The sequence below is a fragment of the Camelus bactrianus genome, chromosome 1 (assembly GCF_048773025.1).
Source record: "Camelus bactrianus isolate YW-2024 breed Bactrian camel chromosome 1, ASM4877302v1, whole genome shotgun sequence".
In the NCBI taxonomy this organism is placed as follows: domain Eukaryota; kingdom Metazoa; phylum Chordata; class Mammalia; order Artiodactyla; family Camelidae; genus Camelus; species Camelus bactrianus.
The window spans coordinates 65,254,693-65,281,118 of record NC_133539.1 but is presented as its reverse complement, the minus strand read 5'-3'; the positions used below and the strand labels follow the sequence as shown (position 1 = coordinate 65,281,118).

Sequence of the window (26,426 nt, the reverse complement as noted above, 5' to 3'; positions counted from 1 at the left end):
TCTCTGGCAACTGCGAGAAATGACCTCTGTATTCCTGCCCTCACGGAGCTCAATGCTAAGAAAGAGAGCACACACGTGCACACAAATCACAGGGTAGACGGGGCCACAGAAGAACTAAATAGAAACGATACGTAAAGTAGCTCTTTGATGTTGATTTGGTCTTGAAGGATGCAGAGGGTTCAGAGAAATGGATGCGCTGATAAGAATGAAGAGATGAAGTTCAGGTCGTATAAGAGAAACAGTGATTGTTGGCAGAATGGGGTAAAACTGAGAGGTGGTGAGGGATGAGACTGACAGGCTAACCTGTGTCAGACCTCCTGAATTCCAGGCCAGAGGATTTAAATCATGATCATGATATATATCAGTCTTAATCTGACAGTGAATGAATAGTTAATAGTATGCCCATCAAGTATATGAGTGTCTAGGGAAAAATGTATTATTCAATCTCTTTACCTGGAAAAATGTCTAACTATGTTTACATGACATGAATACAGCCAGTCAGGTTAGTCAAGAAGAATCAGTCAAACTGAGTTGTACTGCACAGATTACATAAGAAATGGTTGGCAGCGTTTCAAACTTTTATGAGTTGTTCTGATGCCTTGCAAACACCGTCTTAATTCCTTCGGAACAAACCTGGCTGAAGCACCATTATGTATGAGACCTGCTGCTTCCCTAATATGCAGCTGGCTTTCTGTACCTGTGAGTTCTGCATCCTCAGAGTCAACCAACTGTGGATGGAAATTAGTCAATAAAAAATTCCAGAAAGTTCCAACAAGGAAAACTTGAATTTGCCCTGCTCTGGCAACTATTTACATAGCATTCACATTGCATTGGGTATTATAAGTAACCTAGAGATGATTTAAAGTATACAGGAGGATGTGCATAGATTATTTGCAAATACTCCTATGTCATTTTATAAGGGACTTGAGTATCTGCAGATTTTAGTATCTGCAGGGATTCCTGGAACAAATTCCCTGCAGACACTGAGGGACAACTGTAGTCAATATCTAACATATTTCAAGTATCATTATTTTGACTGCAATTGAAAGGTGGTTAAGCTCCCTTGGTTAAGCTAACTAACATGTTGAGAAGGGCTATCCTTTTGTGGGGAGCTTAATTTAACAACTTCAGAAGACTAAACAAACAACAAGAATTACTAATCCCACATATGAGAATCCTATATACTTTAATGTACAGTAAAAATTAATTGCATTTTTTACAGCTGCCACTACTAGAATTTGGAGTTCTGGTATTAATTTCCAATCATATACCATTAAGCAATTTTGAAAAACCTTTAAGAAACATTTCTAGGGAACTGTCCAGATTCTGATCTTCAATAGTTACATAAATTCCGTAGCACCAAAACTGTGTTTCTCAAATTATTCCTATTCCATGCAAGATTAAGTTTTTTTTCTTTCTAATAATCAGTTCCTTATTAGCACTTGCAAAGAACCCCAGTCTCTCGATTTGCAGTAGTTCAAAGAACTAAAATGATATTTACAGAGGGGCTTTTCCACCACTTTCTGTTACAATAAGCTATCATTTCATTAGAAAATAGATTTATTATTCTAGGCTTAAGAATTAAAAAAAAATCTCTTTGTGGTTTAGTATTTCCTTCCCAAGAACTCTGTTTTATGCATTCTGGCCCATTACAGTTATAAGAGCAAAGTTGACAATCTAGTTATTTCGATGAGGAGTAATTTCCAGATTGAGAATAAAGTGAAAAAAACAGACAAAAAAATCCAATGTCCTATCTTTTGTGTCCTCCCAGCTCCCCAGAACTGTTTCACAGAAACTCAGATTCAACAACTGGAAACAAATCCTCGGACTGCAATTTGGGATGATACTATCTAACTGTCTCATTCAGGACCTTGTGGGCTGTGCTTGTGATACAGGCATCGTTTTCAGGGGGCGTGATTTAATGGCCAGCTGTTGATATGGAACTGATTTCTCTTTCTTTCCGATTTAATCTTACACTGTTTTTTCCAAGAAAGTTTCAATATCCAGATTTCAAGAATGTTCAGTGTCTTGATGATGCCATACCCTCATGATCAACAACGTTACTTTTTCATCTGGCTCTTCTGGGTTGCCCTGATCATTCTTATGCTCTTTCCTCTTTAGAGTATTAAAAAATAAAAACTTGCTCTTTTTTCACCCACAGGATATTTTTTAAATAAATACTATTGCTCCTCTAACATGTGCGATACCATAATAGTTTTGGATAAATGGTCAAAGGAAATCATGCTCTGAACAGAGCAGTATTTCTGTATGATTTGTTAGTACTCTTTCTTCAAATCAGTTTTCTGTTTTCCCTCTATTCTGATATATGTTTCAATTTCTTCCTTTTTGTCCCCTTCACCCTCCCTCTCCCCTCTTCTTCCTCCACTTCTGCTTCTGGATGTTTCCTTTTATTCATGTTTTGACACTTCTTGATCTATAGCACACTGAAGCAGAGGGATTTATCCCAGCTTTCAAAGTAAAAGTGAGGTAGAGATTTGATGAGAGCATATTCTTCTTCATTCACAGACACAAGGACAAGTGCAAGTTCCTAATAACATAGCCCATATTATGTGTTACTTTAAGGCGTAGCATTCACTTGGCATCCCCAGTTCAACGCGTTAATGTGAACAGAACACACCCATACGATGGACACTAGTCACTGAGTGACTTGACACAGTGAAGGCTGTCATTTTAACAGCTGCCTGAGATGCACGGCTCATATTTCTGTAGAAAGCCCTGCAGTCCTGTATATTATTTTATCACAAATAAAATGCTCCGCTTGCTCATAACATGACCATAAGCTACCAACTTTGTAATAAGATACAGTATTTGCTCTATTTCTTTTTTTTGCTTTATTTTTAAATGCAAGATTGTGCCATTAGAAAAGAAAAAGACCAAATATATATAACTGGGCTTTGAAGTCTTATTAAAAATAAATCCATCCTTTCTTTGTAAGGTTAGGTACGGGTCTTTCCAGGGCAGGCTTTCCATTTAATATTTTTCTATTACATTCTTTTCACTGGTACCTCTGTTGCAAATGCAGTTACCAGAATATGCAGGCATTTCTTGCTATTATAATAGCTCGGAGACCCTGTTTGCAACTTTTAATATTCAATAACCGCTTTTATTTTAAGTGTCATGAATTCCTCTTGGAAAACTTAAACTAAAATAATGCCTTTCTTAAAAGTCTAAAAAAGTGAAATCTCAGGAGTTGCTGTTATTTATAAATTAAACAACTATAATAAACCAGGTTCCAGGTACCATCGCATGAGTATTGTTTGTCTCAGTAGCCACTGTCCTCATAACCACAGCTAATGTTAATTCAGCACTTATTATATATCTGCACTTTATATATACTAATATTTTCTTTTATTTTTTATTGAAGTGTAGTTGATTTACAGTGTTAGTTTCAGATGTACAGCAAAGTGATTCAGTTATACATATATACATACTATTTTCAGATTTTTTTCCATTACATGTTATTACAAGAAACTGAATATAGTTCCCTGTGCTACACAGTAGGTCCTTATTGTTTATCTATTTTATATATAGTAATGTGTATCTGTTTATCCCAAATTCCTAATTTATCCCTCCCCTGCCCTTCCCTTTTGGTAACCATAGTTTGTTTGTTCATGAGTCTATTTTTGGTTTGTAAATAAAATTTGTATCTTTTTTTTTAAGATTCTACATATAAATGATATTTGTCTTTCTCTGATTTACTTCACTAAATATGATAATCTCTAGGTCCATCTGTGTTGCTGCAAATGGCACTATTTCATTCTTTTTTATGGCTGGGTTATATTCCATTGTAATATATATACCACATCTTCTTATCCAGTCATCTGTCAATAGACATTTAGGTTGTTTCCATGTCTTGGCTATTGTACATATTAAGATTATTTTAAATGACCCTAAAAGGTAGATACTTTTATTGATCCCTCTGGCAAGTAAGGAAACTGAAGAACAAAAAGGATAGTTTGTTCAAAGTAGTGCACTGACACAGGGTAGAATCAGCATTCAAATTCAGGTGTCATTAGCTCCAGGGTTCCTGTTTAATGGTTTAATGTGTCTGGAGAAAAACAAAACTTCATTGCCTGGTCTCAGTCAAAATCTTGACCCCCAAACCTCCTGGGGGCACTCAACACTTTCTGGAATCCTACTTCATTCCTCTAGCCACTTCCCTCTCCCATTCTTCCCAAGTGACTATTCGGTACCTCTTTCCTCCTCACACTTTGAAAACGGCCTCAGACCCTCCTCAGACTTGGGTAACAGGCTTGCCTTCTTTCCTTCTTTTCTTTTTCTCCCTCCCCTTTTATCCTTCCTGCCCATCCTTCCTTTTTGTCAATAAGCTTCCACCTTTGTATTTCACTTAGAAAAGAGATGCAGAAGACAAGGTCTTCACATTTCCACCACAAAAGTTACAACCTGCCCACATCTGCTCGCACGTGTTCTGGCTCCCTGCTTGTTACAATACTTGACCTCTTCCTGTCCCCATCTAAACCTCACCCTCCACTTGCCACCTGTGTATTTGATCCCATCCCCTGTAGTCAGTGTTACTCAGGGACCCTCTCTGCTATAATGCCAATCTTCACTTTTTCCCCATCAGTCTAGAAACATGCTGTAGTAGCTTTAAACAAACCAGCCCCACCGTGCAACTGCCATGTTTCTCTCCAACTTGCTCCCCATTTCTCTACTTTCCTTTTGTAACGGGACTCCTCAGAAGGGTCATTTAATGTTATTTTCTTCTTTTCTTTATCTCCTGTTGTAATTTGGATCCACTCCAGTTAGTCTTACTCCCACTACTCCACTGAAATCACTCCTGTCAAGTCACTATTGAATGTACGTTCCAACCCTAATAGTCGAGCCTCATTCAGCAACTCATTGGACGCTCTACCAGCATTTTCGATAAAGATAACTCTGGTCTTAGTTTTGCGTCTTTCTAGCTGTATGGACCTGAGTGAGTTACATCACCTCTCTTAAACTCAGTTTCTTCATATTTAAAACTGAAATGATAACCTTAATCTGTATTCTCCCAAAGTGTCAGCGACTATCAAGTGATACTCCTGTTAGGGAGGAATGTTGAAAATAATAACATATCATGCAAATGTCAAGTAGTACAACTGCTACTAATTATTATTTTTATACCACTGCTGGATTCTTATAAATCATTAAAAAATGGGAAGTCTTGATAGCTGTGAAGGACCTAAGCGTAAAGCTTTGAGTGTCAACATTATTCTGGAATGGAGAATTGGGAAACTTGAGAGGAGGGCTGACAGATAGTTTCCAAATGGAGGCAAGATAACTCCAGTTTCTGATAAAGTTCATAACTGACATGTTATAAAGAACTCCCATCCTATATCAGTTTCCGCCCAAGAAGAATAAAATATGACTAATCTTTTTTATTATTACCAATTTAATCAAATTTTCCTTGGCCTTCTGTAATTCCCAAGAAGAGGAAGGGTTAGATAGCTCTGCTAGTTAATGTACCGTTAAAGAAATTTAATTGTCTTAATAGCAGATCATAGAAGGGTGTGGGCAATTAACAGGAAGCAATTTCACACCTTAATTAATGTCACATGGAATCTCTTTAGAACTGCAGGAGAACATTAAGTGCTGGTTCAGAAGCAATGTATTGCCAAAAGAATGCACCCAGTATGCTGTAAATATTAAAAGAGTTAAGGGACATTGTGAGCAAAAAGATCTGTATCTTCATTTAGAGAGAGATCAGAAGCAGTATTTGTGTGCAAGAGAGAGACAGACATGGAAGGACAATGTGTCAGGGGAAGGTAGGGGGGATTTATTAAAGACTAAATTCAAAGCCAGGAAAAAGCTACCTTAAATGAGTTACACTGGTTTGAGGAAAAGAAGGTGTCACAGGCTGGTGGAGATCCCAAACTCAAAAGATGGAGAGAGAGAGAGAGAGAGAGAGTTACTATTATCTTTTCTATAATGAAGACAATGAGGGACAGCAAAGGTACCTTTCCCCCCGATCTTTCTGTTTTTGTCTTTTAGTGTGGTTGGGTCCAAAAGAGGATGCTGGAAAACAAACCATCTAGTTCTCATTTCGGTTAATTGAAATAAAAAATCAAAATAATTTGCCATAGTATCCTCCCAACAGGAGCTTTACAAAATCAGGACCCCTGATTTGTTCACTTCTTTGGTGTCTCATTACATAGTTTTTGAAGAGATTATTATTTTCCTTCCAAATTCAATATTCATTGTCTCTAATGCCTTATTCAATACCACACCTCATAGCCTTTCTCCAGGACGTAACACAATAACACAATGTCAAATATCCAAGGGAAAATGAAAAAGGCACCTTGCATTGACTGACAGATTTGAGAAATCCAACTTCCTTACAATGTCTAATCTTCATATTATTCCTGTGAAATAGATGGAATTTATAAGCAACTGCATTTCCAGAGATCACTTAGATTGAAGAAATAAACTATTTTCTCAAAATTACTTAGCAACTCACTGAAAAGAAATTTTACCAGAAGAATTAGACATTTGATTGTCTTTGACTAATTGATTTCTGTCAGGTTACTCTTTATTAGTGATCAATTTTTTTGTTTGTTTTTTGTTTTTATTAGTGATCAATTAGGTCCAAAGTTGGTATTACCTCTACTAACTCCATATAGGAATTTAACCCAGCACTGAAGTACAACCATCCCAACAATAGTAGGAAAAAGGTAAAAAATGTAACATGTTTAATATATTTAATTCCACGGTGCCAGAGTGACAATTTCCTCTATATTAGATTAGGTTTAGTCCAAAATATGGATCACAATAATTTGAATAAATTTAAGTAACTGCCTATGGACAGATTTGATCAAAATAAATCAAGAAACACCAAATTCAGTCTAGAACACTGAGTCTCAAACCCGGCTGTCATCAAAAATCACTTGGACAATAAAATCAGAATACTTTGGAGATTTGATCTGAGAATTGGTAGCTTTTAAGACAACTCAAGATGGTTCTGATACTGATGTTCGGGAAACAATGATCTACATTATACTACTGGGACTTCAGTCAGGTTCTACTAAGTTGAAGCAACAGTCCTCACAGACGAGTGGATAATCTGTAACTGCCCTACAGGTGTGTGAGGGAGTGCACGTGCATGTGCGTGTTAGTCTCGTCTCCCTACTAGAAAGTAAACTGGTAGAAACTGGTAAATGGTCCTTTAGTCCAAGTTTAAGATTTCGGTAGCAATGGCTCTCAATTGCTATTTCCTAATTTTCCTTGACAAAATACATTTCTCTCTCCAGGATTAAGTTATTGAAACTTAAATTTTGGGGAATGAGCACATTCTTTTTAGAGGGGATGGAACTAGATTCTGAATATCCAGCCACCTGCAGGAGCTAAGCAATGAGCTCCTTGAACAATGAGGGAGGAGAAAAGGAGGAGACTCCTGTTCTTTGTCAAAAAGTATGTGGCTGCTGCCTGGGGAGACAGAGGGGGAGGTCCCCATCAAGACAATTTAAATCAGGGGGAGTTGCTTATCTGTGGTGTGAACAATGCTCTGAAAGGGTAAAATTGGGAGCAGTGAAGACTGCTGTTGTCTTCAATTCCAGGGGAGGGTGAGTAAAGGCTGATGTGCGATGTACGTGGTAATGGGTTTAAATATCAAGTCCATCCATCTGTCTGAATAGATGCCCTTGCAACCCCTTATTAACCCCACCTATGTTCTAAACACGGGAGGGAGGGTGAAATGTGTCGGAAAGGGGGCTGGTGGGTTATTACCATGGAACCAGTGCAGGACTTAAAGATCCTCGCACTGACACAGCTTAATTTGGGGCATCCTGACATTCAAAATGATGCCACCATCAGGACTGGGGAAAAGGCAAAGCTACTTGAAAAACAAAAACAAAACAAGCCTTCCCTTCTCTGACTTTTCCTCCATAAGGGGCCAGTGCCACCAGGGAGGGGGGACATGTACTGTCTGCAGCACTGGGCTCTGGTGGTAACAGTAACAGAGGTGGGCTTACAGGTTTACAAAAATTCCTTTAAAAACTAAAATAACTGACAGCAATATAACTGCATGGAGAATCACTATTTAATTGCTTATATTTTTCGTATTATAATATTAGGATATTGATATCAAAATACAGATGAGATATAAGAGAACGGATCAATGTCAAATCAGTTACAGTATGAGAACTGAAGATCTCCACGAACCGGAAAGGACTTTTTCTTCTAAGGCGCAAGTACATTCTGGATTAAAAAAGGAGAGAAGACAGGAGCATCAACTAGGGTCCTATTAGGCTACCCTGAAGTTACATCTCAGACCTCAGACCACCTCAGGAGTCTTCCTGGAGATTAAACACTTGATCCCTCAAGTCCGAAGGTCACTGCTTGAATTCTCACTCTGCCACTACAAGCTGCTTGATTTGAGACAACTTACTTAATGTCTCTGTGTTTTACTTTCTCCATTTGTAAAATGGGGATCATACCAGAATCTACTTCATAGAAATGGACTGAAAAATAAAAGGGGCAATAAATGATACGTGCTTAGCACAACACCTGTACAAAGTGAGCACTTACAAAACTGTTAGCGAACATTGCTCAGAAAAGTTAACTTTGCTCTCTAAGACACAAAGACATTCCTAGGGAATTAAAAGGCCTTTGGTCTGAAATGAATTAAGTTCTTGTTTTCATCTTCGGGAGTGCTTCTCATCACATTTTATAAACTCCACACCTAAGCTTTCATTCCCACAATCTAAAGAGACAACGAGCCTTGGAAGTAAATCCAAGTATTAGTGAACCTGATTTAGAACGGACTATTTTTCCCCCCAGAACAAAAGTAGAATCATTCTAAAGCATCAGTAAATAAGTAAAATGAAAACAAAACAATCAACCAAAAGCTTTCTATAAGAAAATTAGGAAATCAGAGCTCTTCTAAAGTAAAGATGATGGCAGGGTAAAGCAGGGGCTCTTAGCTGTCCCAACCCCAACCTGCCATTCTCCCCAAATGACTAGACACTTACCTGTGGTGTGGCCCTCTAGGAGGAAGACTACAGTCTTAATCTTCCCTGCACCTAAGTGTGACCACGTGCCTGAGTTGTGGTCAGTGGGATGTAAACATCATATGGAGAACAGGGATCATCTTGAAGAGAATACTGGCACAAAGCTTTTGCCTCCATCTTTTTCACCCCTTCTTCTGCTCTCTGGGATGGGGATGCCTGTTGGATCATGGGGATAAGGGCAGATCCAGGGCCACTGTCTGTGGCTGTGCTGGGCACAGTGTCGGGCACAGTGGTACAACACACTGGGGAGAGTGGCACTCAAAGCTGGACAGAGCCGAGGTCCCTCACAACTGGGAAGCCATGGAATCAGCCCTGGACAGTGGGTTTCTTGATTTGGTTTGTGAGACAATAAAACTTTGTATGATTAAGCTGTTCTTCCATGGGCTTTGTGTTGTATGCAACCAAACTGAATTCTACCATATACAGTTGGAATGTCTAGTTGTCTTTTCCCACATTTGGACTGAAATGCAGCAAATACGTAGAATTAAGGCAGCTCTCAAACTAGGACCATGGTAATTGTATACATTTCTCTTGGAAATGCATACATGATCACACAGACCCAAAACGTTTGGCTAGCTGAAGTGTGACAGAAGTCATGATTAGGAGGGTAGGTTAAAGGTGTTTCTTTTTCTTTGGGGGGCGGGGTGGGATTCAGTATGAAATGTATTATTCATAAAAGGAACATTTTATTTTATAAATAAAATAAAACACGTGGACTTCTTACTTTTCCTGTATACTTTCCTGAATTTTCTAAAAATTGTTAATGAGCACATACAAGAAGTCCACTTAAATGCACAAATAAAAATGATGCAGTAGTTTTAGTAGCTGACTCATCCTGCACCCAGAGTGTCTGCGTCTACCTAAACCCCATCTCTCACTTCACATGTTCTGAACCTGACTAGCTCTGAAGGTAGGTTTAAATGTCAACCTTCCAATATCTTCCTTCTGATGGAAGTGATAGCTCCTTCCCTAAATCCCAGTCTCATTTCTGGCAACACGTAATACATCACTTTTTACGTCACACTATTGTCATTAGTAAACATATTTCATATCTCCAAGAATATTATAAAGTTTTCTGGAGCATATAGTCCTTCTCCATCTTTATATCCACTGGCTAAGTCACAGAATAGCCATGCGCTGTCTCAGTTTTCCCATTTTTTCCACAAGGAAGCTGATCTAATGGTTTATGTGACTTTCAGAGAAGAGCGTTATGTTGGTTAATGTTTAGACCACTGCTGCCTTCTTAGCCTGTTTTAAAAATCTTGACTGAATACAGTAAATGTGATCATCCAAAAGATATATTCTCATCTGACTTAGAAAACCAGTTGCCAAAAAAATGGGTTTCCTCAGCATAAAATTATTTATCCCACTGATCAATTTTAAATAAGTGGCCACTACATTAAGTGACCAAGGGAGGGCAAGTTATAGGCTCAGTTGAGAAGGATAAAATTTAATATGGTAACATTTATTGATCACAGTAAATAGAATATTATTTTCTTTCCTTAAAACTACAAAGAAAAATTAATGTATTATTTTGTTCATTATGTTCTCAGATTTATTCATAAAGATGTAGCAATTAGACTATAAACATTTCTGAAAGCCTTGTGAAAATTTTAAAAGCCCTGTAATAGTATTATTGGTTTTTCAAGAGGGTAGCCTGAGAAATTAAATTATTGTGTTCAATAAAGAAGGAAATTCATTCCAAATGGTCAATATCACTATTTTTCTGCTTTGACAAGTTCTCTAGCCTGTATATTCAATCAGTTGTTTTCTAAGTGCCAAGTATCCGTAATATAGGTTTTTTGTTTTTTGTTTTTTGTTTTGAGAGGAAGAAGTACTACTGTGTTTTCTGACTCTTTGTTCTCATCTGTTGCATTACAATCTCTGTTGAGTGACAGGACAAGGGACAGAACTGGCATCAACACACAGATGGAGGCTGAAGAAGGGAAGTTTGTCTCATACCTTCAATAGGTTTTGGTACAAAATGTGATGAGGGCTTGGTTTTCTTCACTCTGTTCCCCTTCATAATTTGACCTTCTTTATTGAGTCCCAGAAACCACGCTCGGCCTGATTCTTGCTGACGGTACAGTGTGGAGGAATAGATCACATAGTAGTTTTCAAACACAGACTCCTTAAATTTGCACTCTGGAGTGAAAACATCCTGCAGGGAAGAAAGAATACGGAAGAGAGAAAGGATTGAATAATGAACCAGCAACTGCCTAAATCCAGTAAGCCTGAAATATAGGTCGTCTGCTAAGAAAAAATAAGCAATAATGCATGTAATCTCTGTTAATGCTCGGTTGTCAAGATTCAGCATGCAAAGTCAAGAAACAAGATTTCCTTTCTAAACAAACTTTACTCCACAGAACCAACTGCTCAGGGTTGAATCACACCTTGGGCTAATATCATTCGAGACTGTGCCCAGGTCCAAACTCTGATCTCAGTATAATGCTTTATAAGATTTAAGAGAACGGCCATTGTGCATTTTAGTGGGCCGTAGCATACAAAATGTACCCCTGGGAATCAAAATATAACACAGTGCAGCACACACAGGCTCAGCAGATGCTTTTGAAGGGGCTACCCTCTATGCTCACAAATCTATTAAGCAGCCAAAGCTTGTTCTATGCAATCACCAATATACTATTTTGCTTAATGTTAGTAACTTTCCTGTTAATTTCTCTGAAATCTTTTTTTAATTAGTAACGAAAATTTCAGGCAAAAATACCCGGTAAAAGGTAATAGAAAAAAGAATATTACCATTACATTGTATGATCTCCAATGAAACACAGCATGAGAGTTTTAGTTCAAGAAAGAACCTCAAAAATCCTCTACCTCGCCTCCATCATTTGATAAGTGAGACAACCAAATGGTGAGATGATTATAAGTTAAACAACCACCAAATTACAGCGTCAATGCCAGAACTCACATTTATTGTTTCACAATCACTGCCTCAAGTTCACCTCTTCTGCCTGAGTCTTGTTTAGTGACTTACAATAAGATTTTATAATCAACACAATCAAATCAAATCCTAACATGTCAAATGAACAAAATGTATTTCATGGAAAGAAGAAATTCCTCCCATTCCAAGAGGAGCAGAAGAAAAGCAAATGTGACAGCATCTTCTTCAGCTACAAGTAAGAATCCTACACGTCAAACATATTCATGAGAGTCACAGTCATCTTCACCACGTAATGGGAGAATCTCTTCCTTGTAACCCTTTCAATGAAAGGCCCCAGCGATTTAATGCAGTTACACCTGGGATTAAGTTACATGGAACTAAAGCTGTTGAAACCATGTCCTTGGAGGTGATTCTTCCAAACTAATCCCTTGGCTTCACTTGCAGAGAGCTACAGGGATGCATCTGCAGGAACTGATGAAGGGCTTCAAGGATACAAGGCACTACTGGAAGGACTCCGTTGATTTTAAATGGCTCAAAAATTATAGGCAAAAAAAAAAAAAAAAAAAAAAAAAAAAAGAGGCTTAAAAAATGGGAAAGGAAAGGAAATGGAAAGGTGGTTGTAGACATTAAAATAATAATAGTAGTGATGGTATTTCAATAATAATAATAATTTTGATAATAAAAGTATGATGTCACAGAGTACTCTCAGTTTAAGTAAACTTAGTGGCCTTAGGAATCAAAGAAACAAATGACTTTGCAGTAACATTTCACATCTGCTACGATGGCCATACCAAAAAGGATGGATAATAGTAAGTAGTTTCTTTAAACCCTCATATCTTGCTGGTGAAAATGTAAATGATGCAGCAGCTGTGGGAAATAGTTTGGCAGTTCCACAAAGGGTTAAACGTACAGTTACCATACGGTCCAGCGATTCTACTTCTAGATATACACCTATGAGAGTGAAAACACATGTCCACACATAAACTTGTGCACAAACACTCAGAGCAGTGTTATTCTGACATCTGTCAATGGAAGAATGGATGAACAACAAAATGTGACACAGCCATACAGAGGAATGTTACTTAGCCATAAGAAAGGATGGCGTGCTGACTCATGTGACAACACAGATGAACCTCAAAAACATTATTTCACAGAAATATGAAAATTTGGAGATAGATAAAAAGCTGCTTAGTGACAGTTCAGTTTGCTGCCTTTATTTTAAAAAGTAACTGAAGCCCATGATAGTGAAATAACTGTCTTGTGAGTCATAGGGTGTTAGAGGAGACCCGGACCCTGGGCTAGAACCCCGGCCCCAGGCTGCTGGTTCAGTACCTTTTCCCATGTCACACGATACTTTCTTACAGTTGAACCAAGCCTATTTTCGATACCACGCTGTTGATTGGAGGTAAACCATCATAAAAACCACATCTACCAGGTATAATTACTTTTATTTAATAAATTGGTGAAATCCTAGGTTTCTGTTTAGTTTCAAGACTGTTTAAAGTCTGCTCTAGAACAACAAAGGTCCAGAATATTGGGCAGGGACTGTAGTCCTGGGGGCAGGCGCCAGGAACAGCATTAGGTACGGACGGAGCCTTGAACTTCTCAGTCGGTAAATGGGGATCCCAGATGCAGCATCTAGGTCATAATCAGATATAAAAAGTCACATGGAGTATTCCATTTAATATTTTAAAGGGGCTATGCAAGCGGGGAGGGTGTAGCTCAGTGGTGGAGTGCATGCTAACCATCCATGAATTCCTGGGTTCAGTCCCCAGTACCACCATTACAAATAAATAAACAAGCCTAACTACCTCCCCCACCAAAATAAATTTTGAAAACTTTTAAATTTAAAAATTAAAAAAATTTTTAAGCCAAAGGCATTTAAAAATAAAAAAAAAAATAAAGGGGTTATGCAGGATCTGAATTCAGAAATGAGGCAACTGGTAACACCTGACCAAGGGAAAAACATTTCAGGAGGGAAAAACGGCAAGAGCTTAGTGTAGGCACTTCTACGGGGCACAGGCAACCTCCCAGAAATGGTGAGGAAAACCCTAAGAACACTGAGCCAGCGTGGATACTCATGCTAAGTGCAACCTTTACCATATTTTCACAATTTCAATTTCAATATAAAGTTGGGCATTGAAGTATTTACAGTACATTTGCTGTTATCACTCTATTTGTGTAGTGAGAAGTCAAGTCTTATACTTGGAGTAGGAAAATTGGGGTTTGCTTCTGGATCCATACATTTTGGCTGTGGGACTTTAGGTAAGTGGTTGAGCTTTTTTGACTTTCCTATTTTTCAATTGTAAACTAAGTTATTTTAAGGAATATAAGATGATGGCTATGGACATACATTGTAAACTTAGAGAATCTTTACAAAAAATTCTAACACACTATTATTCTTACATTTTTTTCCCTTATAGCAAGAAAAATAAAATCAACCATGTAACTAGACATTGAATTCTGTGTTTTGGTCACAGACGATGACATCTACCCCAGGGTCCAGGACCCTATACCACAAGTTAAGCTCTATCCTAGACTGCTTCCACTATAGCCAAAACAAATAATAGATACTCACATATTTTAAAAAATCATCTAAAGCTTTTGGCAAAGACCTGGGCAATCACCTATATTCAGAAGAGGTTCCGAGGTTATAAAAGTATGCTCAGATTGACAATAAATCTAATGTGTAATAGAGATGGGCAGGCTTTGAGCCAAGGTGACAAAATCCTAGACTATCTCAATTCAGGGTGTATAATGAAGAAAGAGTAAGTAGCTAGTATAAGGAGGGATTTCTTCCCTTTTGTAAAACTAACTAGCAGTTGTGTTGCATCTCATAAATGGTATTTGTTTATTGCTGTAATCCTGAGCGCTCAGGTCAAAGTAGGTACTTAGCAAAGCTTACAGAAACATTTGTTGATGAAATAGAAACATCCCCATATGCACATCATGTGGGTAGACATGTGAAATGCTAGGTTTATTTCTCACATTTATTACTCTAACATATTTCTAAATCTTTAATATATTCTACTTAAACTGACCTTGATTTAAATAGAATATGAATACGACTTTTGAGAGTGCTTTTAAATTATTTTTGAGCACTCACTTTTTAAGCAGCATTTGCACAACTTTTTGTTGTTCTTCTAGCATGGTACAGGTCATTATATGACCAATTCTTCACATTCCAAAGACCTATTCATCCTAGCCTTGTCTTGGAAAGTTAAGGACACCCGCCCATTTCATTCCAGATGACAAATGAATGCTGGAACATCACTTAAGCCCAAGGCCACCACTCGTGACTCCCTTCAGTCTCTCCCCATCTGTCTGATTCTAGTCTACTCTCTCTAGAATTCTTCTCTCTGATCCCCAGCTTCATAGTTTCGTGTTCTGCCTTGATGTGTCTCCCGTATCTCTTCCTGCTCTTCTCTCTGCACTTAGACCACTGAGATCCTACACAGGTTTTGGCTTCTCCCATCAGTCTTAGGCTCTGCCACCACACAGTATGAGATGCTACTTTCTGAGCCAGCCTCTGACTGTGTCAGTCTTGGCTCACCCCACCCCCATATGAATGACATTCTCCTTTAGATGTAAGTATCATGAGGAACAAGGAGACAGAGATTTAAGGAATTTGATAATTATACGGATAAAATGTTATATTTCTTGCCATGATTATCACTGAGTTTTCATCACATACTAATTCCTAGACATGCCCACACTTCCTAACCCTCAAATTGTACTTTATTCAAGTTGTCCTCTCTACTTCTCTAACAGGCCATGACAAATGCTCTTCTCAGTTACTGCAGATAACTGTGAACTTGCCCTCTTTTAGCTTCTCATAGTATTTAAATACTAATGTTTACTAAAAAATTAGTATTTAATGCACTTTGCCTTGTATCATGATGGCTTTTCTTGCTCCCATCCTAGACACTTGCTTCATCAGTATCTATTAGGAAGTTTAGCACTCAATTTATTCTGGTTGAAGTAAATGATAAAAATGTTTTAAGGAAACAACAAAGACAACAACAAGTGATAAGACAGCAGTGAGTGACAGTAGTGACTCTGTCTCTTCAGTTGTATGATCTTGGATGTGCTATTTAATTTTGATAAATCTTTGTTTTATCATTCATAAAGTGGAGACAATAGTTCTTGCATTAAAAAATTTTGTGAAGACACTTAAGATCTGCCCTTTAGCAAATTTCAAGTATATAATATAATATTGTTGACTACAGTCACACTGTTGCACATTAGCTCTCCAGAACTATTTCATTTTGCACAACTAACTTTGTCCTCCTTGACCAACACCCCTGATTTCCCCCTCCTCTGGCCCCTGGTAACCATCATTCTACTCTGCTTCTATAAGTTTGACTATTTTAGATTCCAATCTAAATTCAACACATTTATCTTTCTGCATCTTGTTTATTTCACTTAACCTAATATCTGCCATGCTGTAGCAAATGGCAAGATTTTCTTCTTTTTAAGGCTGAAATATATATATATATATATGTATGTATGTATATATATACACACACACATATACATATATATAAAATTTTTTTTCTTTATCATCTGTTGACAGGCACTTAGGGTGTTTCCATATCTTGGCTACTGTGAACAGTGCTGAAATAAATATGAGAGTGTGGATATTTCTTCAAGATCTTAATTTAATTTCCTTTGGATATATCCCCAACTGGGACTGCTGGATCATAAGACAGTATAATAACAAAAAAAAAAAAAAAAAGAGAGAGAGAAACAAGAGAGAAAATGAAAGAAAATGGTAGCTATGTTAATTAGTTTGATTATAATGAGTATTTCACAATGTATACATATATTAAATCATCAAGATGTATAATTTTTAATTGCCAAATCTACTTCAATAAAGCTGGGAAAATTCATCATGGGTTACATTCAAGTATAGCTGAAATGAGATAATAGATGATGCCAAGTGTTGAAATGGATATGGAGCAACCAGACTTCTCATACATAAATGATGGTAAATAGATTGGTAAAACCACTTTGAAAAACTGTTTGGCAGTATTGATAAGAATAAGTATATCCCATGATTCAACAATTCTACTCCTGGATTTATACCCAAATGAAACCTCTCTATCAATCAACTTATTTATCTATCTAATCTCCCCATTACAAGAATGGTAATAGGAGCTCTATTCATATTAGCCCTCAAGTGGAGACAACCCACAGGGCCATCAAGAGTAGAATGAGTATGTAATATATTCTGCTAATAAGATATTATAGAGCAGTGGGAATTAACAAACTACAACTATACGCAACAATGTGGATGATTCTCACCAACATAATATGAAGCAAAATAAACCAAACAAAAAAGACAGCTACATACTATATGATTTCAATTGTATAAAGCTCAGAGGCCGGTAAAACTAACCTATTGGGGTAGAGTTTAGGATAGTGATACCTTTGTTTAGGGAGGGAAATGATTGAGATGAAGCAAGGGGAGGAATCCGGGGTGCTGGCAATGATCTACTTCTGGATCTGGGTGCTGGCTACACAGGTGTGTTCACTTGATGAAAATTCACTGAGTTCTATGACAGTTTGTATACTTTTTTATGTGTTTTATTGGTCAATAAAAAAACCCATACTAGCAGAGCAAAAAAATGTGGTAAAGATTTAGTAAAATGACAAATACTACTTCTCAAAATCAGTCCTCTCAAAATCAAGTTTTTCCCACACAATTAGCTAACATATGATGAATGAAAATATTATACCAGTGACATTCATTCATGGGTTGTAGACAGATTTGGTTCATGTTGAACATATAATGCTTTGGATCACATAATTAATTCAAGAAAAATATTTTCCATCTTCTCTCCAACTCATTCATTCTACTCACTTTTTATCACAGTCCCTTATGTAACACACATGTTTACGTGTTTTATTTATAAATAGTGCTTGTGAAACTGCCTAATTCAAAACTAACTATTTGTAATTTCCTACAATAACATCAAAACATAAAATAAAGAGAATAGAAAAAAAGAATTGCCCACAACACATGAAGAAATGCACAATAAATATTTCCTGGAAAACCATTTGGATTCTCTAAATTTCTGGATTATTATCCACTGATAACTTTCCAAATGCCACACCAGCCTTTGGCACCTCAGTTAACCTCTTTGAACTTCAAATTCCTCTACTGTAAAACTGATGCCACGCTTACTACAGACTCATAAGGCTATAAAGATCAAATTACGTATGTGCCAGCTCTTTGATACCTACAAACACCTATACAATTATTTGAGATTATTTCTTTTACATAGAAAACTTTGAAACCACAACTTGAAAAGTTTCTACATTTTAGAGTGACAACTGCTTGGAACACATTTTCTGAGGCATAAAGAATGTTATGTGATTCAGTCACAACCACTGTTGCTCCTTTCTACCTTTATTTGCCAAATGTATGCTTTCTAACTCAAGTAGGAAGACACAACTTGTATAATCCTGTATAGTTGATATAATTAAATGGTACCAATTACGATTTGTCTTCATACAGTTCTCTGCAGATCTCCATTTCCTTCTTATTGCTCTGGCTGTAATAATCCATGGGATGAATGTGCAGCCACTGGTCTCCTTGCGATTTCTCAAAAACATGCATAAACCATTTCAAGTCCTACACAATTGACATCCTTTGTTCTTCAAAACCTCATCAGCAGCTTATTAACATGGCTCGATCCCTCACTCCATCCAGGTCACTCCATCCAGGTCACTGCTCAAGTGTGACTATCTGAGACCTCACCTGACTACCTTACATAATTTAGCACCTCCTCCAGTCATGTTCTAATCCTTTACTTTGTTTTCTCCTTCACAATTTAACACTACCTGTTTAAGCTTTATGAAGGTAGTTACTGCGACTGCTAAATTCCCCTCAAATTCTCAACAGTTCTTGGAATTAAATATATATATGGTGAAAAGACATCATGAGACCTGGAGTTTTATTCCTGTGTATCTCTAATTTGTGTTCAAATTGGGATAATCACTTTCCTCCTTAGCCTGAGTTCCCCTAAGTATAAAACAGAATTGTTTGTTAAACCAGGCAATCGGAAATGTTCCTTTGACTTAAACCTTCTATAACTTTATCATTCATATAAAATAGTTAAATAATTTCTTGAAGTTAAGAAGTCAGTATAAAATACTGTAATTTCAAAAACAGTGCTTACCTACCAAAAAGAAATGGTAGTAACATATTAAGAGAACAAAAATGTAAAAGAAATGTAATCAGAGAAAATAAACTTTGCTATTATATAAGTAATTATGACTAATGATTCTCCCTATGAAATATAAAAATTACTAATATTTCAAACATATGCTAGATACAAAGAACACTCTTGTTTTGATTTTTTGCCTTTCCAATTAGAAACCAAAATCTAAATTCTTTTTAATGTACAAAAGCATCTTCTCTGTTTGCTGTACAACCTTGTTTATTGGGCTGTGTATCAAAAGAAAGAAATAAAAAACTTGATTTTTTTACAACACAATTTGTGTCCAACAACTTGAGAGACACATAGTTCCTTTGGTCTTAACCTCTGAATATTCAGCTGTGAAGCTTCCAGTTTGCTAACTTTATTAGTGGCTTTTAGAGGCACAGAACTTGAAAACCCTTGGAATATTAGCAGTTGCTTTGTTAACTGTGTTGTCAGACATAATGATATTAAATCAAGCAAGAGAAGCATTGTTTTCCATCCTGACAAGCGGCAAAGCAAATGCTAAAATACATTATCTCAAATGAAGCATTAAAAAAAAACTAGGTTGCTTTGACTAGAACAAGTCTAATTTTATAACTTAAAAAAAACTCTACAGATATGGGAATCTTTATCTATATACTTTGAGGTATTTTTTGCTGGAAAATTATTGCGCTAACTTCTCTAAAACTAAAGGTTTTTTTGTTAACACTTTCTTTGCAAAATCTTGCAGAGCAACAAGGTAAATTTATATCATCATAAAATAGTGAAAACTTTAGTGTATTGGAAATGTACTTTTGGAGGCAGATAGAAACAAAGATTGAACTCCCCTGAGTTTTTAACTTGGACAAGTTACTTGATTTCTCTACAGCTCAGTTTCATCACCTGTAAGTTAACACTGATTATACCTTCACCGTAAGGTTATGATTATTAAACAAGACAACAAAGGTCTGCTGAATGTAGTATCTAGAGTATTACTTACTTTCCTTGTTTTCTATAATTTTCAGATGAGAATGAGAATAGAGTTGCCTGAACAGTAGGTTGAAAAAAGTCACTTTATTTGTGGGATTCAAATAATGTGTCCTGAGTTTCTCTTCCCTGTAACAGGCTAATCATGGCTATGTTGCTTAAGGCTCAGTTTGGTCATCTGTTGACAGAGCACAACGATAATCTGACCATTTCTCTTTCTCTGGGAGAGGATGGTTTTGATGTCAATCTGAGATAAGTGATGCAGTGCTTTTCAGGTTCTTAACACCTTCTAAGGAGGCAAAATACCACAGCATGATTTGACTTACCCTCTAGCCAGAAGCCTGCAAGTATAGAGATGGGGTGAGGAATTGGAATTTAGGAGGCCAGTGGGTGAGGGGATATATCATGCTGCAATTCACTGTTATCACCAGAATTATTCCCAGAAGTTTGAATGTTCTACTAGAGATAGAGAGGAGGTACTGGGGGAACAGTGCAATTCTTCATTACCAATACCATTAGTTCTTATGAAGTAAGCAGGTACACAGTATGTAACCAAATGCTCCTCTATGACTGAGTTTGAACATCAGAGCAAGTCTGCTGAATACCCTCAACACATTCATGCAAGAGGATGTGTTTCTTGGGGGCCTCAGCCTCTCTCTTTCCTCTTGAGGATAAGGATGAAAGTGGAAATGTTTTCAAATTTCCGTATTTCTATTCAAACATTGTTATGCCTTTTGGAAAGTCATTTTGAATACTCTAAAGGGCCCCAAAAATGACCAACTAAGGATGGAAATATGCCTTTTTTACATGAAATTTCCCAATTTAAAAAATTTCCTCAGTCAACTTTCATGAAGTCAGAATAACCGGGATCAAATTTAATTTCCTGATGTAAACCAATAAAACCGGACATAATATCCAAGCACTTGTTAACTGGAATTGCAGGGTTTTGATCTCTGAGAGGAGGAAAATGCATAGGCACCATGTTAACCTTGGCTTTCTTCAAGGGCACTTTTCAACCCTGAAATGGAGAGGTGAAGCTGAAGTATAGCATTGTGTGTTTTGCTTTGTTTTGTTTTTTGAGCTGTGGTGTCAGAAACTGGAGTCTGGGACAGCTAAAGGGACTTGAATTTCGGAGCAACGGTGCCAGAGAAAAGGAAGGTGGTACAACTGGGAGGAGTCTGTGTGGGAATTTCCTTGAGGGTCCTGGGTTTATGGATAGATAGCACATGCTCAGAATGGGCGTCTCAAGCCTACATAGAACAGCTACTGTGAGATTGGGAACCGAATGGACATACATGGTTGGACAGGGCTGGGATGTGATGAACTTCTAGACAAGACAGACACCTGAATGAGCACCCTGGACATTTGTGGGGATCTCAGAATGGCCATTTCAGGATCACATGCTTAATAAGGTCTCTCCCTACCTCAGACTAAACACAGAAGCAAAATAGTCAAGACCTAAACACACACAAACACACACACACACACACACACACACCCTGACAAGATCAAGAGGATTTACTAGTTTTTACTCTAAAAGTCAGGGGGAAAGGCACACACTCATATCATACACATGTCTAACATACAATAAAAAATTATAAAACATAGGTATAAGCAAGGCAATGTAATCCATAACCAGCCAACAAAGCAGTCAATAGAAGAGACCACAAGTTGATCCAGATGTTAGAATTGGTAGACAAGGACTTTAAAACAGCTCTTGTTATTATGTTATAGGACTTAAAGAAAAGGACATAATGAGTAAACAAACAAGAAATATCAGCAAAAAATTGGAAATCATGAAAAAAGAAATGAGATTTTTAGAACTGAAAAGGACAATACTTAAGGGAAAAAATACTGGATGTACTTCTTGACAGACTAGAAACTGGCAAATGAAAGCATCATTGAACTTGAAGACAAATTAATAGAAATTATCCAAGCTAAAATACACAGACACGTATTTGACTCCCCCACTCAAACCACAAAACAGACTCAGTAATCACTGACAATGTCCAACAGTCTAACCTATGTGGAAGCAAAAGAAATAGAATAAGGCATAAAAATAAATGGTGATCAAAATTTATCAAATATGATAAAAATGAATATTTCTACAGATCCATATCAAAGAAGCCCAGCTAACTCCAATCAGGATAAATACACCAAAACTATGCCCATGCACATTATAACTAAACTTCTGAAAAATAAAAATAAAGAAAAAAAATTAAAATAAAGCAAAGAAAGGACAAAGACAAATGAAACACAGGTGAAAAATGAAGGTGAGAAGACAACGGGATAACATCATTAAAGTGCTAAAGTAAAAAACAAATTGAATCCATAATCCTATATCCAGTGCATATATCCTTCAAACTTGGTAAGATAAAGTGAACATTTTTTCAGATAAACAAAATGAGTGAATTCATTTCTAGCAGACTTGAATTATAATAAATGCTGAAAGATATTATTCAGACTGAAGGGAAATTATGCCAGATGGAAACTGATATAGGAAGGAATAAATACCACTGGAAATCATAAATGTGTTGATAAATATAAAAGAACATACATTTTCTTCTTTTAATTTTTAAAGCAAAAATAATAACGTGCTGAGAGCGTTATAATATAAAAACATATGACATTGCAGAAAGAACAGGGGTTTAATTGAAATACATTGTTTTAAAAAGGTTCTTACATTTCACGTGAGGTGTTTAATCTTAACTCTAAGCAGACTGTCACAAAGTAAGTATCTCTGTTGTACTCTCTAGAGCAAAAACTATATACAAAAGGGTGGATCTAAGAATACAACACAGAAAATAAAATGAAACATAAAGAGCATTAATTAAACAAAAAGAAATAAGAAGAAAAATAAAAGTCAGATGAGATAAATACCAAACAAATAGCAAGGTGGTAATTTAAACCCAACCGTTATCAACTCCCACATTCAATGCAAACAGAGCAAACACTCCCACTAAAAGGCAAAGCCCGCCTACCTGATCAAAAATGCAAAGCCCAACAATATCCTGTCTAGAAGTGATCCCCATGAGGCTCATAGAGATTCAAAGTAAAAGTGTGGAGAAGATACACCCAAGTCAACGGTAAGCATAAGAAAGCAGATATGGCTATGTTAATGTCAGACAAAGGATGCTTCAAGACAAGGAGCATTATCAGAGGTATAAAAGAACATCTTTGCTGCAATGATTCTTGTTGTGATACCGAGTCCTCAGAAGGCTCCAAGGTCAGGGAGGGCATTAGGACCTACACATAATAATCCTACTTATGTATGTGCCTACTAATAGTACCTCAAAATACATGAAGCAAAAAGTGACCGAAGTAAAGGAGGACAACAAATAAGTCCACAACCATAATTAGAGATTTTAATATTCTTCTCTCAGCAACTGTTAAAACACATAGGAAAACTTAGTAAAGATACAGAAAATGCAGGCACTATCAAACAACCTGGCCTCATCAATGCTGTAGAACATGATGCCAAACAAGAGCAGAATGAATGTTATTTAAGTACACATAGAAAACTCACTAAGATAAATGTTGGGCCTTATAAAAAGTCTAAAGACTGACACCTTATAGAGTATGTTCACGAATGACAACAAGATTAGAAATTAATGAAATTCAACATCTTAAAAATCCTTCAATGTTTGGAATTAAGCAGACATATAAAATCCATGGGCCAAGGAAGAAATCACAAAGAATATTAAAAATAGTTCTAACTCAATAATAACATAACCCAAAATATCAAAATTTGTGGGATGTAGCCAAAGCTAAACTATTAGGAAATGAGAATAAATTCTCACATCACAGTGCACATACTGGCCCACCGACCCTCTTCTGGGAATATGACCTGCAGATATAGTAGCACATGTGGAAAATGGAGTATGTTCAAGATTATATTCAAGGTAAAGATGCTAGTAACATCAAAATACTGAAAAAAACTAAATGTCCTTCGGTAGGGGATTGGTTAAATAAATCCCAGCATGTCCACACAATGTAATACTATACAGCCACTGAAGACAATAAGGCAGCTAATTATTGCTTTAGAAAGATTTCCAAGATGAATTATTCAATAAAAGAAGCAATCTACAAATGTGTGTATTTGTACATACCACCATTTGTATTAAATACACACATCCATAATACAGACACATACGTATTTGCACAGGCACTATTTGTGTTCAATATGCACATACGCACAAATAGGTATTTGCTTGTGTTATGTTTAGAAAGTCTCTTGAAGGATTCACAAGAATCTGGTAATACTGTCTACCTCCTAGGACAGGATTTGGGTGGTTGGAGAACAGAACTGTAAAAAATGGACATACTTTTCTTTATGCATATGTTACTGCTTCAAACAGTAAGTTAAATTAAGGGGGAAAGCATTGTTGGTCGAGTGAAATTAAAGTACTAGCTAGATGTGGCTCTCATATCTCTAATAAAGCGTACAAGGGGAAGGAATTAGTTGGGAGTTCGAGATTTGCAAATACTATTATATATAAAAGAGATAAACAACAAGTTTATACTGTGTAGCACAGGGAACTATATTCAATATCTTGCAGTAAGCTATAATGAAAAGAACATGAAAATGAATATATATACACATATGTATGTGTATACACACACACACACACACTCTCACACAATGGAATATTACTCAGCCATTAAAAAGAATGAAAATTTGCCATTTACAGCAATATGGGTGCACTTGGAGGGCATTATGAAGTAAAGTCAGACAGAAAGAGACAAATACTGTATGATATCACTTATACGTAGAATCTAAAAAAATACAACAAACTAGTGAGTATAACAAAAAAGAAGCAGACTCACAGATATAGAGAACAAACTAGTGGTTTTACAAATGTGGGGGAGGGGCAGTGTCGGGGTTGGAGAGTGGGAGGTACAAACTATTGGGTGTAAGATAGGCACAAGGATGTATTGTATAATGCAGGGAACACAGTCAATATTTCGTAGGAACTATAAATGGAAAGTAATCTTTAAAATTGTATAAAAATAAATCTAAATTTAAAAAGTACAGCTGCTGCAATAGTTCTATTTTAAATCTGAGAAAGCTTAGACTCTGAAACGGGAACTTACTTACTTACCCAGGCTCACACAACAAGCAAAAGCCTCATGACTGCAAGGATAAACTATAAGATCATTGATCCCATAGAAAAAAAAAATGGTACTTCCTGTGAAAAACTACCAAAGGAAGATCAATGAAACCCCCATTAAATAAACAACTCAGAATGGACTAGTTGAGTAAAGGAGGGAATGAGAACAAACCTGATTACTTACCACATCTTTCAAGTCCTGGTGATTAGACCACCAAAAACACCTCGGGCCGCCATACAAGAAATATATATTTAACAAACAAACAAACGGACAAACTAACAACCCACTACATCCTTATTTGGGTTCTACTTGTTTTATTTTTCAGCCTTTCCATGATTTGGATTAATCCCACCATCCAGAGGACCTAACATTTCTCTTCCAATACTACCTACATTTCTAATGAAAGCTGGCGTGAACATTGTGGGCTTTCCAAAGATGATGACATTTTGCCTCTGAATACGCAGTAAAGGGCTGTTACTGGGGGCGAAGTGTCACTGCAGGGATACTACATAACTATCCCCACCATCGCTGAGGAGAAACAACGCCAGAATTTGCTTGTGTTGCTTGCTCATTGGGTTTAAATTACACTTTCATTTAAACATCTTCTTGGCAGTGATTACAATGCTCAGTGACTGAAACATTTCTCAGTGAGGAAACTGTAATGGTCAATGAGTGAGAAACACAGGCTGGAATGCACTATGACTACAGAGCACTTGCGCTGTAGGATCGCTGTGATGTTGCTGTGAGATATCGCAGACACCACAAATCCTTTCATTAATCTGGAAAAACATGTCAGATTGAAAAAAAGGCAAGGGGCGAAGCAAAACTACCCTGGTATCACGCAGTACCCAGCAGGTGTGAGTCGATGGAGACCTGATATTACGTCCCTTGTAGTGCTGTAAAAACACATCTCAGATGTGTCCTGCTCAGTCTCCATCAAGCCTGCATGTACCATCCCACCAGTCACTTTCATTTCAACAGCCGAAAGAGTCATCCGCTGGACAAACAGTTCTGATAGAACTAAAAAGCTAGAATTATTTTTTTTAATCTTTGCTGCAATGATTCTTTCTGTGATACTGAGTCCTCAGAAGGATCATTCAAAGTAAACACATTCACCACTAAATAGGAATGAAGAGACAGGGTTTGGTACACTTTTTGCTTTTCTCTAAAGGTTGTTGCCTGTAATTTACCTCTATCATGTTTCCAACATAT

General features: G+C 36.9%; 1 protein-coding gene across 6 annotated transcripts in view; it reads right to left on the bottom strand.

Moving 5' to 3' along the window:
* The window catches only part of FGF12 (fibroblast growth factor 12), a 501,860-nt gene that overhangs the window by 5,544 nt on the left and 469,890 nt on the right, over window positions 1-26,426 (bottom strand). For all 6 annotated transcript variants that reach the window (XM_010959262.3, XM_010959261.3, XM_074365891.1 and 3 more), the window contains one exon: window positions 10,989-11,187. In XM_010959262.3, coding sequence (XP_010957564.1) covers window positions 10,989-11,187 — 199 coding nt within the window. The remainder of the gene's footprint in view (window positions 1-10,988; window positions 11,188-26,426) is intronic.